The 14,108-nt window shown below is 39.5% G+C and overlaps 1 protein-coding gene across 1 annotated transcript in view; it reads right to left on the bottom strand.

Moving 5' to 3' along the window:
• LOC124282502 (NT-3 growth factor receptor-like) overlaps positions 1 to 14,108 on the bottom strand; it is a 94,374-nt gene that overhangs the window by 15,878 nt on the left and 64,388 nt on the right. The window contains exons 3-4 of the mRNA XM_046718511.1: positions 2,426 to 2,500; positions 601 to 669 (exon numbers count right to left, since the gene is read on the bottom strand). Coding sequence (XP_046574467.1) covers positions 601 to 669; positions 2,426 to 2,500 — 144 coding nt within the window. The remainder of the gene's footprint in view (positions 1 to 600; positions 670 to 2,425; positions 2,501 to 14,108) is intronic.

The following is a 14,108-nucleotide window of genomic DNA, read 5'->3' as shown; positions in this document are numbered from 1 at the left end:
ATGTCAAATATGGATTGAGACCCGATGATTTACAGACCGTCGTCATATAGCTGGAAATTTGCTGAGTTAAACAGTAAGAAGAGCAACCCCGCCCAAAAACAAACAAACCAAAACCCCAAACCTAAAAACCCCAAACAAACATACACCCCCCCCCAAACAACAACCCCCAAAAAAAAAAACAAAAAACACCCACAAAAACAAAAAAAACAACCCATAAAACACACACAAACAAAGCAAACAAAAAAAAAGAAAAGAAAAAACAAACAAACCCCAAACCAAACAACAACAACACAACAAAAAATGAATATTTTAGTTGTGACAATTTACACGTCACATTTTTAGCTACATCTCAGTTTTGTGCACAGAAATCTTATCTCAGAAAATCGGAGACAGTTGTCTGAAGTTTCATTGTAACTTGACAGTGATGCGTCTTTATTAAATCCAGGAGACAGAGCCAACCTATTAAATATATACACATTTTAAAAGATCAATGCTATATCTGAAACCAACTTTGACAGTGGAACTTCAAAATATACGTAAGTCATATTGTCGGGAATGACAGTGTCATTAATGATAGAAGACTACAGTCCTAATACTCACAGTTCAGTGATATGCAGGTGACTCACAAGGAATCGAGAGAACGTCTCCAGTTTGTTATGTTCAAGGTCGCTGAAAACAGAAGACTTAAAAGTATTGACCAGGAAGGCATGGAGGAATGTTTCGACAATACGTCTCTGCATTGGAGACAGATTTCTTGGAACATCGTTATAGATTAGTATTATCACTATGTACAGCGATAATTTCAATAATCATGCCTGAAGGATGTGTGTAATTGGTGTTTTAATCAGTTTAAATAGAAAACCAGAAACCAAAATCGAAAGGGATGTAGTGTGTGTTTTAGCACACCATATGTTACTATACATACAAGGAAGAGTTATAAATGCTATATCTGAAAGTATATTTTATCATATATTTGGTTTCAGTAGAAAATATGTAAAGGTAGCGATATTAAATTCAAGCAATGAACAGATTTGGAACTCAAAGTATTCTTCCAACTTGTGTTGCCTTTTCAGAAAAAAAACCTGATTTAAAACTTTCAAAAATAAAGAAAAAACAACACATTGCAGGATTAAACACAACTACTGGTGGGAATCTCAGACATATGGGCTTCACACATTGTTCATATTTGAGAATCGAACCGGGGCCTTCGGCAAACGCTTTAACCACTAAGCTATAATAACCCAATCGCCTCTGTGCCAATGGACAGGCAGTGAATTCGGTCCATACGCTGATGTTTAAGTTAGAAAGTGAGTGCCTTCTTTTGTCACGATATAAAACATTTTGACAGCATATGGAGAATTAACTGTCAATTCGAAACATTTAGTTTCCAGATTTCACTGTGTTATCTCTCGTGGATAACTATAAGGTGATAACTAGGTGTACAGTTACGTGGTTTCTTTGGCCTACCCTGCTTCTTATCGGTCCCATCGCCTTATTGCGACTTAATGCATGTACGATCACACGGTACCCGATTTACGGCAGGTCGAGTTTGCGCAGCGAATACAAATTTAAACCATATCTTAATTATAATACAGGAAATGTAAAACAGTTATAATACTTACATTTTATTCAGTTGTGTATTTGTTTCAAAAGCCCCATCTTCTATAAACCGGACACCACTGTATTTTATAACACTGAAAATTAAATTAAATACCACTTGATTAATAAACTGTATTTAAGTGTATTCTGAGGTGAGAAATCCGTTAATTTACATCAGCAGTGATTGAATGTGTAAATGAGTTAAAAAGGTATTGCGGATATATATTGTAATACATGTAAATGTGATGATGATGATGATGATGATGATGATGATGATGATGATGATGATGATTTACATCAGCAGTGATTGAATGGGTAAATGAGTTAGAAAGGTATTGCGGCAATATATTGTAATAAATGTGATGATGATGATGATGATGATGATGATTTACATCAGCAGTGATTGAATGGGTAAATGAGTTAGAAAGGTATTGCGGCAGTATATTGTAATAAATGTGATGATGATGATGATGATGATGATGATGATGATGATGATGATGATGATGATGATTTACATCAGCAGTGATTGAATGGGTAAATGAGTTAGAAAGGTATTGCGGCAATATATTGTAATAAATGTGATGATGATGATGATGATGATGATGATGATGATGATGATGATGATGATGATTTACATCAGCAGTGATTGAATGGGTAAATGAGTTAAAAAGGTATTGCGGCAATATATTGTAATAAATGTGATGATGATGATGATGATGATGATGACGATGACGGCGACGACGATGATGATGACGATGATGACGATGACGATGATGTGATTATGAAATAAATGAAAATAACAATAAATACCACTTGCAATACTTACAGTTCTTGCAAACTTTCGTATGGCTTGAGATCATCTTTTCTTATTCTTGTCAAGTTATTCTGGCTGAGAATCTCACTGCAATCAGAAAGAAATACATACAAGAAAATGTGCTCATACAGAAACAATAGGATGACAATAGAGGATATCGTCAGAATAATCATAGACAAACTTCTGAATCTGCACACACTATACAGAATTCGTCCCTTGCAATCGATACATTACTGGGCTTCCTGAATATCAGTGTGATGTTTGCTGAGATCTGTAGTAAATGGTCCGGGTTAGAACGAACCTTCAGTAACCCATGCTTGTCGTAAAAGGCGACTAACGGGATCGGGTGGTCAGGCTCGCTGGCTTGGTTGACACGTGTCATCGGTTCCCAATTGCGCTGATCGATGCTCATGCTGTTGATGACTAGATTGCCTGGTCCAGACTCGATTATTTACAGACCGTCGCCATATAGCTGGAATATTGCTGAGTGCGGCGTAAAACTAAACTCACTCACTGGAGTAAATGAAGAAGAACACTTTATATGGATAGACACCATCTTTATTACAATAGATGCAATGATTTGCTTGATGACGTGAAGTTCTCTAGCCACAAAAAGTGTTCCTCTTCTTCATATGAGTTTCTATATGGCACTTGAAGAAATCTGTAGTAAATGCCAAACAGAATACATTTTGCTTCGTCACTCATTATAGCCTTCTAACATTTTGATGTGAGTTCTTTGTGTTTTTCTACCAAGTCACATACATGTACAGTTGATACAATTGGGCCTCCTGTAAAACAGTCACAGTGTTATTTGGTCAGATCTGTCGTAAATGCCGAACAGAATCCATTTTCTGAGTTGACATTACGTTGTTTCACGTTTAACTTTGAAGTTCTTTGAATGTTTACTACAATTGTATATCTACAAGCAGAACCTCTTAGTGTCGCCGTGAAAACATTCTGCTCTGAGTTCTACTACCACTAAGCGTTTCCATTGCACACACACCACTCTCCACCACCGTATAACCACTCCTGGAGTCTGTTAAAACCCCATTTCAATGCACGTCCTTTGTGACTTTTGTACTTGGTACAAGCATCTCTACATCAAACTTGAAAGCACAATGTTCTTGCCAAACTGACCAGGTGTGACAACAATTCACCTGGTATATAACTGGACAGTGATTTATTAGAGGCAACTTTGACCGCCAGTTGGTCTTGAGAACACATATCAGTCATATTCCACTTCCATACAACATTAAATACACGTGCATACTTGTCAATACTATATAAAACATTGATTACAAAACCTTTGAATCATTCACCTTACACCCATACTGATTTTGCATCTTGCAACCGTACCGATTGCAATCATGATTATGGCAGTATGATTTTGTCGTGTTGCTCGGAGAGTCGTGGAAATACACAAAACGTTGACCTACAAGACTTCCACATGGGACAACAAATAGTGTCAGTATGTTGGTCCAATAGTTCTGTCTGTAAAGGCTGGATATTTTGTCCTAGTCTTTTGCACAAGTAACCCAATATCCTGCCCTTTACCAGTTATCTGATAGGGTTCTGGGGCTCAAGGCACTGGTGCTATGGGTTCCATAGCAACAGTTTTTTTTAGCCAATCCCCAGGGGCTATGTTGTCACATGACAGGGGCAAGAGGGAGCGTGGGACCCCCAAGCCTGAAATCTTCCTCTTTCTGCCTGCACTGTCGAGGTGACAACAAGCCAACTTGTTTTTTAGGTAAGAACCTCAGTTTGCTTCCATATTGCAACTAGGTCTTCTGTACTAAATTCCAATGCATAATTATGTTGTTAGCAGGATAAGTAATTATCTGCGGCTTTTAAATTAATGTATTTTTTAATTTGATAAATCACAATTAAAACAAGTGTTGAGTCACTGTCATCAATTATTCTTGCTGTGCCAACTGGCGAAAGGTCACTCATCTGTGACTGTCCAAACGTGCACTCGATGGCAAGAATAAATGACATGTACTCATTGTAATATATTTTCATCTAGAAATTCATTTTAGTAAGGTACTTTGTGTGTTTAGCATTAATTTGCTTATTTGACCTGCCAGTCAAAATTGTCTCTAGCTCATTGCTAAATTCAAAATTCCATTTATTTACAACTTGTTGCTGCTAACAACAGAACTCTTTTGCCATTTTAATCTAAATTAAAAAGTGGCTGTATCACTGTCCCGGTTACCAAACCATGTGCTCAGTTAGAGTATCACGGTATCAGCTGGAACCAATTAGTGGCGGTCATGCTCACTGACCAGTGCTGACCTCTCCACTGAGCAGCACACAGCCTGGGCTGTCTTCGGCTCTCCTCGGCATTCTCCGGCTCCCGTCCGGCTCCATTACAAAATGGCTGCACCGGATGTAAACAAAACTAGGGTCCGTCGTCTGCTTCATGGTTATCTTAACATTGCATTGACTACCGGTACCGTGCAACTCCATCAATTATATTTTAGTATGTTTCCCCACTTGATGTGAAAGTGAAGTCACAGTTTATTCAATAATAATATAATGTATTATATTATATGGCCAATAATATACCTGCAAATTGTAATAATGTAAATCATGTAATATCCATTTATTACATCTCATCAATGTATTTTACTACAATTAGGTGTTCATTCTGGGTAGCCCCAAGTGGTGTACCTACTGGGTGTATTGACATTCTGTTGGAGCTAGCCTCATATTGACTAGTATGATCATCCAACAGGCAGTCATACCCCATTTCCCTTAGCCACATGTGTCGTACAGGCCAGGTGACCTGTCGTGGCTATTGTGTATATCAATTAAAGCCGGTTTTCTGCATCATATATTCCGAATGTGTTGGGTATAGATATTGCCCCACTTTGTGTATATATATGTATTTTTATATTTCCCATTGGCCCTTAAAGTTAATGTGACCTTCACCTCACCTCAGGTGGGGCCCTATGTAAATCCTCTGATAGGAGGGGTGTGACGATTCTTTTGGGTTATGTAATTAAAGGTATTTATGTAAATACTCTTTGGGATTGTGTGCTCATATATGCACATATACTTTTGTACCAATATTGTATTTATTTGTCCTTTAATAATATTGTTGCCCCTAGTAAGTATTGTCGTCACATCCTATATATCAGTCGGATTATTGTTGATTTTCATTATTGTATCTGTACAATGGCTCTTTCTGCCTGCACTGTCGAGGTGACAACAAGCCAACTTGTTTTTTAGGTTTCACCTGGACTGTGCAGTCGGAACTTGCACATCTGTAAACCAAGACCCTTTTATTTCAATACATATTATTACTGTCTTTTTGTGTTGTGTCATCTTTGACTGGAGCACTTCGCGCAATAGACACACTTGCCCATCCCTTTTACCGTGAGACGTTATTGTTACGCAACCACCGCAATTACCCAAGTCTTACATGTCCTCTGTGCTTTCCTTGCACAATGGACCCGTGAACATCTGGGTTAGAATTGGTCTTCGGAAACCCATGCTTGTCGTAAGAGGCGATTAACGGAATCGGGTGGTCAGGCTCGCTGACCTGGTTGTCATCGTATCCCAATTGCGTAGATGGATGTTCATGCTGTTGATCACTGGATTGCCAGGTCCAGACTCGATTATTTACAGATCGCCGCCATATAGCTGGAATATTGCTGAGTGCGGCGTTAAACAACAAACTAACCAGCCAGTCAGTTCGTTCAGTCATTGTGATGCCATCCAATATCATTACTGATCCGCCTCCTAGTCTGTCAAGTTCCACATCACTACACACGTCCGCGGACATCAGGGACGCGCAGAATGAATCGGGACTCGGGGGATACGTGACCAACGACGATTACCCTTTCGACGTTCTGTGATCCATTGACGTATGCTGGCAATATGGCAATTTGTGAAGGGTGGCTGTAGAACGCTGAGCGGAGCAAACTATCTTTCAAGTCATGTATGTCACAATCATGTCATCAATGCATACCACTTAAGAAATCATGCATTTCACAACCATATCACCAATGCATACCGTTTCACAAATCATGCATTTCAAAACCATATCATACATGCATACAGTCTCACAAATCATGCATGGCAGAACAATGTCATAACACAAGCATGTCTTATAGTTATGTTTATAACACAGCGATGAGATATGATCTGTACACTTAATAACCCACCTCCAACTGCTTACCCGGAAACGATGCTTCAGAGGAGATAATGTTTACAAATGCTACAAAAATAATTGTGCTACTCTCCTCACAATCCCCCATACTGTGAAACCTTTATACGATAAAAAGGATGTTTTACAGTGGGTCATGATTGTTTTTTGACGCATCAGCAGCTTTGGTGCTTACGATATTGATGTTACACTCGGGCCAAGCTTCTCTCCAACAATAGTTTCTTTAACACTGACAATGCCCCCGCTGGCTGATTATAACCCGATGAACCAGACTGCTTGATGCCATTCATGTGAACACGTGGGTGGTTGTTGTTGGCGACAATGAATGAAGGCCACGACTTCCCAACACACGGCCATTGTCAATGTATAAGTTCAGCATCAGAACTCGATGGTATTAGGTCAGGGAATCAGTGCAGCTGTCGAGATGCCCCATGCAGCCCGGGTAACTTAACACCAAACACGTTTACAGCAAATAGGTGGTGTAGAGAAACAGTTACAGTGTTGTATATAGGAGTCTTACGAATTGTTTATTACGGAGCTCAAGCTAGAAAGCGCCATTATGTTCGGGTGATAATTAGAGAGCCCTCGAAATAAAAGCAGCAAAATGCTTTCCACGCCCATAAGAAGTCACTGCAGAGAAATATACGATTCCGACTATATCATGGTTGTTTTTTGACTCACTATTAAATAGTGATGATACCAGGTTTTCGTAGGAAGCTGAACGTAGTCCTGCCCCATCGGTGGCATAAACGTCATAAACACATGCCAGGGCACGTCAATTGTTCAGCTGGCCATATCATAAATGCATACCGCCAGATCAAATACTTTCTTTGAATACAAAGAAAATGCTTCCTTGAATGTGTTGCAGATTATGGTTGATCTTTGATACAGTGATAGCCAACATTATTTTGCACACAATTACAAAAGTAATGATGAATGGTTTGGGCAGATTTCAGTTAACACACTGGTCTTAGATGTGGCCTTTATATATCCCCATACAAAGATCTTTGACCAATGTACTAATGCTTGCGTGGAATGGTTGTGTTATATGAGTCTTGTAAGTGGGAACAACTGCAAACGTTTCATGAATGGTAGCCTCAGTTTCGATGGAAGACAAAACTGTTTAAGATCGTATAGGTTCATTCGTTTTCTTCCAATTCAGGTTGTGATTTCTACCGATGACATCATCGAATTGATTTAGCCCATTCTGAACGAGGGGCGGTAGGGTAGCCTAGTGGTTAAAGTGTTCTGACCCGGGTTCGATTTCCTACATGGGTACAATGTGTGAAGTCCATTTCTGGTGTCCCCTGCCCTGATATTGCTGGAATATTGCTAAAACAGCGAAATAACAAACTTACCCAATCACTCCTCTTCACATCCATAACGATTTTCAAGTTGTAATCCCAAAAGGTAGGGTGCTCACGATATTTAGAGCTATCATATTAATATTTTCGATATTTAAACTGACAAAGGTTATCAGAGAAGCCACCTGTGATTACATGACCTACCAATTGGCAGCAGTACGATGAAGCTTAACTGCTACACTGACTGAGTTTGGTTTTACGCCGCTTTTAGCAATATTCCAGCAACATCACGGCGGGGAACACCAGAAATGGACTTCACACATTGTACCCACACATTTGGGATTCGAACCCGGGTCTTCGGCGTGACGAGCCAACGCTTTAACCACTAGGCTAATGAACGAACGAACGAACTAACAAATGTACACAGTCTGTCTCATAATTAGGACAGGGCCTTTAAATAAAGAATCCTTTTCTCTAGATACAAGATATATCACAACGGGTCGATACAAGCTTAAAACTCCGAGGGCCACCAATGTGTTTAAACATTTATTTAACACTTTGGATATATATTTGATATCAAATGGCCGATTCTGTTTAATATACTAGTAGGTCAAAATGTAGGTCCGTGATTGGCCACTCGATGGTGATGACCAAATAATAACGGAATACGTTCCTCATTGTAATTCATCGATAACTTTCTTATGCTTGAGTCGAACTCATCTACATATGCGACAGAATGTTATGGTTTTCGACTGTTTCCTAATGGCTATTTGATCTTATCTAGTTTACACTATCACAACCGCCTTGATGGTCCACAGATGTGTCTGGTACTTCTTTTGTGGTTGGTCAAACTAGTGTGGGCAGTCAGCTGTATTACGTTGTGTTATGTATCAAAGCTCTACCTTGATGATAAGTGAGTGAGCAAATATGGATTATGCTGGGAGGGACGAATTTAAAAGATGTTTCAGGATTTAAGGATTTTCATGTAACTATTTTTGTTTGTTGTGTTGCGGGTGCAGAAGAGAACAGAACAGGACATGCATACCATTTAGCGAACACCTGGTGTCATTAATGATTTTCGGGAATCCATTCATATATTTGTCACACACTTTTTCGGTTTAATTCACTGAAACCTGTTTCTGACAAAACAGATTACTAGTATCTTCTTTCGCCGTTTTATATCTATATTTAAATGGGACAATACGTTAGGTTTAGTTTTACGCCGCTTTGGGCAATATTTCAGCAATATCGCGGCGGGGACACCAAAATGGGCTTACACATTGTACCCATGTAGGGAATCGAACCCGGGTCTTCAGCGTGACGAGCGAACGCTTTAACCATTAGGCTACCGCCACCGCCCCTGCGATCATTAGGATAGCCAAAATAGGCCTCGATTCAGTTCTCAAATGGTGCAATTTTAGCGTGTGTAGGAAAGCGTTTACTGTAATCGTGGCTGCCATGTACCATTTATGTTACAACTACCCTACGCTCATTACATAGACTATAAAACAACGACGATTGGTATATGACAGACACTCCTGCAGTAATTGCTGTATCTCCCTGGAGACAATGGTCCCTCTTGACAGAAACCATATCTGCTGTGGGAGCCAGTGTCGGGATGTTTAATTTTGATCTCTCACGGCCTAAAATGAAAAGCAAGCCTCACCTCACATTAAATCCAAAATCAACGTCGATGACATAAATGTGGACAATTCATTAGTTTCAGCTTTATAATGATTCAGGGAGACGTTTTGTAAAGTTTGTTGTTCGTTTGTTTGTTGCACTCTGCAAGTTGCCAGCTATATGGTGGCGGTCTGTAAATAATCGAGTCTGGACCAGACAATCCAGTAATCAACAACATGAATATCGATCTACGCAACTGGGACACGATGACATGTGTCAACCAAGTCAGCGAGCCTAACCACCCGATCCCGTTACTCGCATCTTACGACAAGCATGGGTTGCTGAAGACCAATTCTAACCCGGACTTCACCGCTCCGTTTGCTAAAGGGCTTCCAAGTATGTGTTATGCAGGTCAAAGAAGCAGTGAAAATGTGATAAAACCATCAAGTGAAAATGAGAAAACCGGATGATAAACATCATGTAACAAGAGTAACCAAAGTGCATTGACAGGACTAACATTATATAGACCCCGTATGGATGTGTTTGGTTTTACGCTGCATTTGCCAATGTAACAGCAGTATCACAGCAGTGGATATAAAAAATGAGCTTCACACACTGTAGCCATATACATAGTCACAAGGATACCCAACCGCCCGTATTAGACACTATTCCGATTACATCGTAGCGCGTCAGTTTATGTGTTAGGTCGTCATACTATCTAGTTATAACTGGGATTGAAATATCAAAACAGAATAACAAGTCCCGATTATCCACCGGAACTGATTCAAAATTTAATCAAAGTCTGAATAATAAATAAAATAATATGAATGAGTCGCAGAAAAGCAGTAATGATACCAGCTGTCCACGAAAGGGGTAAGCATGTCTTGCCCTGGGCCTCGTTTCTCAAAGCGATCTTAGCGCTACGACTGTCGTAAGTCTATGTTAAAGTATGGGCGTTACGGTCTTCTTAGGGTTACGATCGCTTTGAAAAACGGGGCCCTGGCTAGCTATTCTTGAAACGTTTGTAGCCCTAAGAACTTCTTAGGCCCATTCTTAACACATTGGCTACGATCAAAGTTAAGAATTCTTAGGGCTACGAACGTTTCGAGAATAAGGGCCCAGGTCCAAAGTTTTGTCCGATGGATCGTGCACATTGCTCCTCGAGTAGTGGGTACAATATGTGTAACCAATTTCTTGAGTGATATTGTTGCAGTATTGCAAATATTCTGTCTCATAGTGCCTGAACTACATTATTTCCCCTTCCGCCATGCCCATTCCGCAATGCTAAAGCCCTAAGTGAAGCAAGTCTACATTTCCCCAGGTTCTGAATCACCCATCTCACTGTGACTCATTTATAAAAAAGAATTATTTGTTTCTATCAAACTTATATAATTTCATAGACTAAGCGTTATGATTATGAGTACGTTGGCCCGACATGTAATGTAGAACGCATTGGAAGAGGCTATATCGCAAACCATTCTCAACCCCAGCGGGGGCGGTGGGGTAGCCTAGTGGTTAAAGCGTTCGCTCGTCACGCCGAAGACCCGGGTTCGATTCTCCACGTGGTTACAATGTGTGTAGCTCATTTCTGGTGTCCCCCGCCGTGATATTGCTGGAATATTGCTAAAGCCATACTCACTCACTCATGTTAGTCTAACCTGTGAGGAGTTGCGGGGCCTTACACGCTGGGTAACTCCTGATCCTGCAAGTTTTACACTTTTAATAAGTTTAATAAGCTGTTGCCGAACTGTAATTTGCTGTCACAATGACAAAGTGTACGGAAAAAACCGGGTCCACGAATTATCATGGATGATTTATGAGCCAAACATGCAGCGTATCTTCCGGGATGCGATACATTGATCAATGATTGAAATGGATTAGGAACCAACTGCCTCCTTTGCACCAACAGTAACCGGGACATAATAACAAGGTTCTGACAGACGTGCTAGTATCGGTATCACGTCATCCGGTGTGTGGCAGCCAGACAGTCGGGAACCACGTGGCGAGTAACAGATCCCTAGGATGAATATGAACAATACAATTTCTATAGAGATAGTTTTGGAACCTTAAAGCATTATTGAATGGCATCATCGGTGATTGCTTGAGACAGCTCCTGTCTGATAGTGTCAAGGGGTTCTAAGATGCTCTTGGAATACGACGTGGGAATGATGAAAACAAGAAACAAGTTCCTAAATTGTAGTTTGGGTATTGCTGGAATACTTGTTTCACCATATTTACATATAACAAGTCACAATGGAATTCTGGAAACTCAGTCCAGAAACTCTCCGTACTGTGCCTAATGTCAGACAAAGGATTTTACAAAATTCACCACGCAGTTATCACGAATATTTCCTAAGGATGAAAACGCTTTTTTGGGAAACTCAAAAATTAAACTACCTCAAAAATACCTACTTTTGCTGAAAATTCATGTTTTGCAAATGAATGAAAGTTGGTTTATAAGTATTATTGCACAAAATTCAAATCCATTAACTTAATTCGGCTGATTTAGAATGTTATCAAAATATTTCGGCCAATATTTACATTTGTTTTAGAGGTTGTGATATATCCTAAATATCGCTGCTCTTACGTCCTTTGAAAATGAAAGCATTTACTCCGTTTGTATTAAAATATTTTGGTTGCTTGTTTGCTGTTTAACGCCGCACTCAGCAATATTCCAGCTACATGGCGGCGGTCTGTAAATGCCAGACCAGATAATGCAGTGATCAACATCAGGAGCATTGATCTACGCAAATGGGATACGATTACATGTGTCAACCAAGTCAGCGAACCTAATCTCTCACGATAAGCATGGGATGGATTCTATCCAATTCTAGAAAATTTCGGTCTGTGTTCATCTTTAACTTCAAAAATGAGTCCTGGTTTCTTGGTCACGGCGACTTTTATGAATAATCTATCCCAAATTGATTTAAGGTACATGGTAAATATCTGTTACTGACAGTATCAATAAGGCTCCGGAAATGTTATATATGAATCAATCGTTTCATGCTACGTATGAATATTGATTGTCAAGATTCCATTATTGTATTAAGGAGTTATATATAAAATACTATGTTTGCATTGCAGAGCAAGATTAAATGCAGATTTAACAGCACTAGTTCGGAACCAAACGCAAAGTGTGATTAAATCTACAATATATACTGGCTCTAGTACTTTAATGTCCAATCCTCACTGCCAAACGGAGGGTTCATTGGGGTTAGCGAACATATTGAAAGAAACGCCACGGGTTGAGACATTCTCTGATACCACTATGTCATACCGCATGACACAATCGATTTTTATCGTGTGCCATCAAACATTGTACCCGTGTAATATAACTGCACATGTACCTATTTTAAAATACCTTCAGAGACTGAGTGAGAAAATAAATTCTTCCGCAGTGTCAGGGTCGTCAAACTGGCTGTTTCTATCAGAGATGGGTGTAATTATTACATACCTCTCATTTACCAATCAGAATCGAGTAATGTCCAATTGAACGGCAGAATACACATTTATTGCATGTACTAGTAACATCGGATATATTTAATATGTAAATATACATGATCTCGGCCTACGTTTATGATAGAAACATCGTTTATTAACAATTGAAAGTAAGTCATTTGTGAGTTAGGGATAGTTTTGAAGATTGTACTACATTATATGTTCTACTTTAAACTGATGTTACTTGAACTCGATCAATCTAGAACTGCTTGAGTCGAGACAATTTAAATCTTTCCCACTTCAATCCGACGTGTACGTGCACACACATACATGCTCACTCACTCAGACATACATAGATAACTACGCCAACTCATATACTCATATGTATACATGTATGTAAACAAACACACACACACACACACACACACACACACACACACACACATACACAAATATATAAACTGTTTCAACACGCTGCTTCAACTCACTGTTTCAACACACTGTTTTAATAAACTGTTTCAATACACTGCTTTAACATACTGTTTCAACACGCTGCTTCAGCTCACTGTTTCAACATGCTACTTCCACATACTGGTTCAACACGCTGCTTCTGCTCACTGTTTCAACACACTGCTGTTTAAATACATACTGTTTCAACACGCTGCTTCAGCTCACTGTTTCAACACGTTACTTCAACATACTGTTTCAACACACTGCTTTAACATACTGTTTCAACACGCTGCTTCAGCTCACTGTTTCAACACGTTACTTCAACATACTGTTTCAACACACTGCTTTAACATACTGTTTCAACACGCTGCTTCAGCTCACTGTTTCAACACGTTACTTCAACATACTGTTTCAACACACTGCTTTAACATACTGTTTCAACAGAAAACAATTCATCAAATTATTTATTTTTGCTTTTTGTTTTTATGACGGATAAAATATTTTACCACCGCTGGAAATGTTCAGAGTTACGTTCACAAAGCGATCTTAACTTTACGGCTATGATAAGATAACGCCCATGTAAAGAAATGTATGGTTCTAGGTCTTTGCAGCTAGTCTGAGGAAGCACTGTCTTGACCACTGCAAGTCTTCACATCCCCGTTAACGACACCGAATGACAAGCCCGCCTCTTCAGTAACGGTATTGCAAA

This window comes from Haliotis rubra, unplaced genomic scaffold (assembly GCF_003918875.1).
Source record: "Haliotis rubra isolate DU_JTF1 unplaced genomic scaffold, ASM391887v1 Scf3, whole genome shotgun sequence".
Classification (NCBI taxonomy): Eukaryota; Metazoa; Mollusca; class Gastropoda; order Lepetellida; family Haliotidae; genus Haliotis; species Haliotis rubra.
Note: the sequence above shows the minus strand (reverse complement) of the source record. Positions and strands in the feature narration are given on the sequence as shown.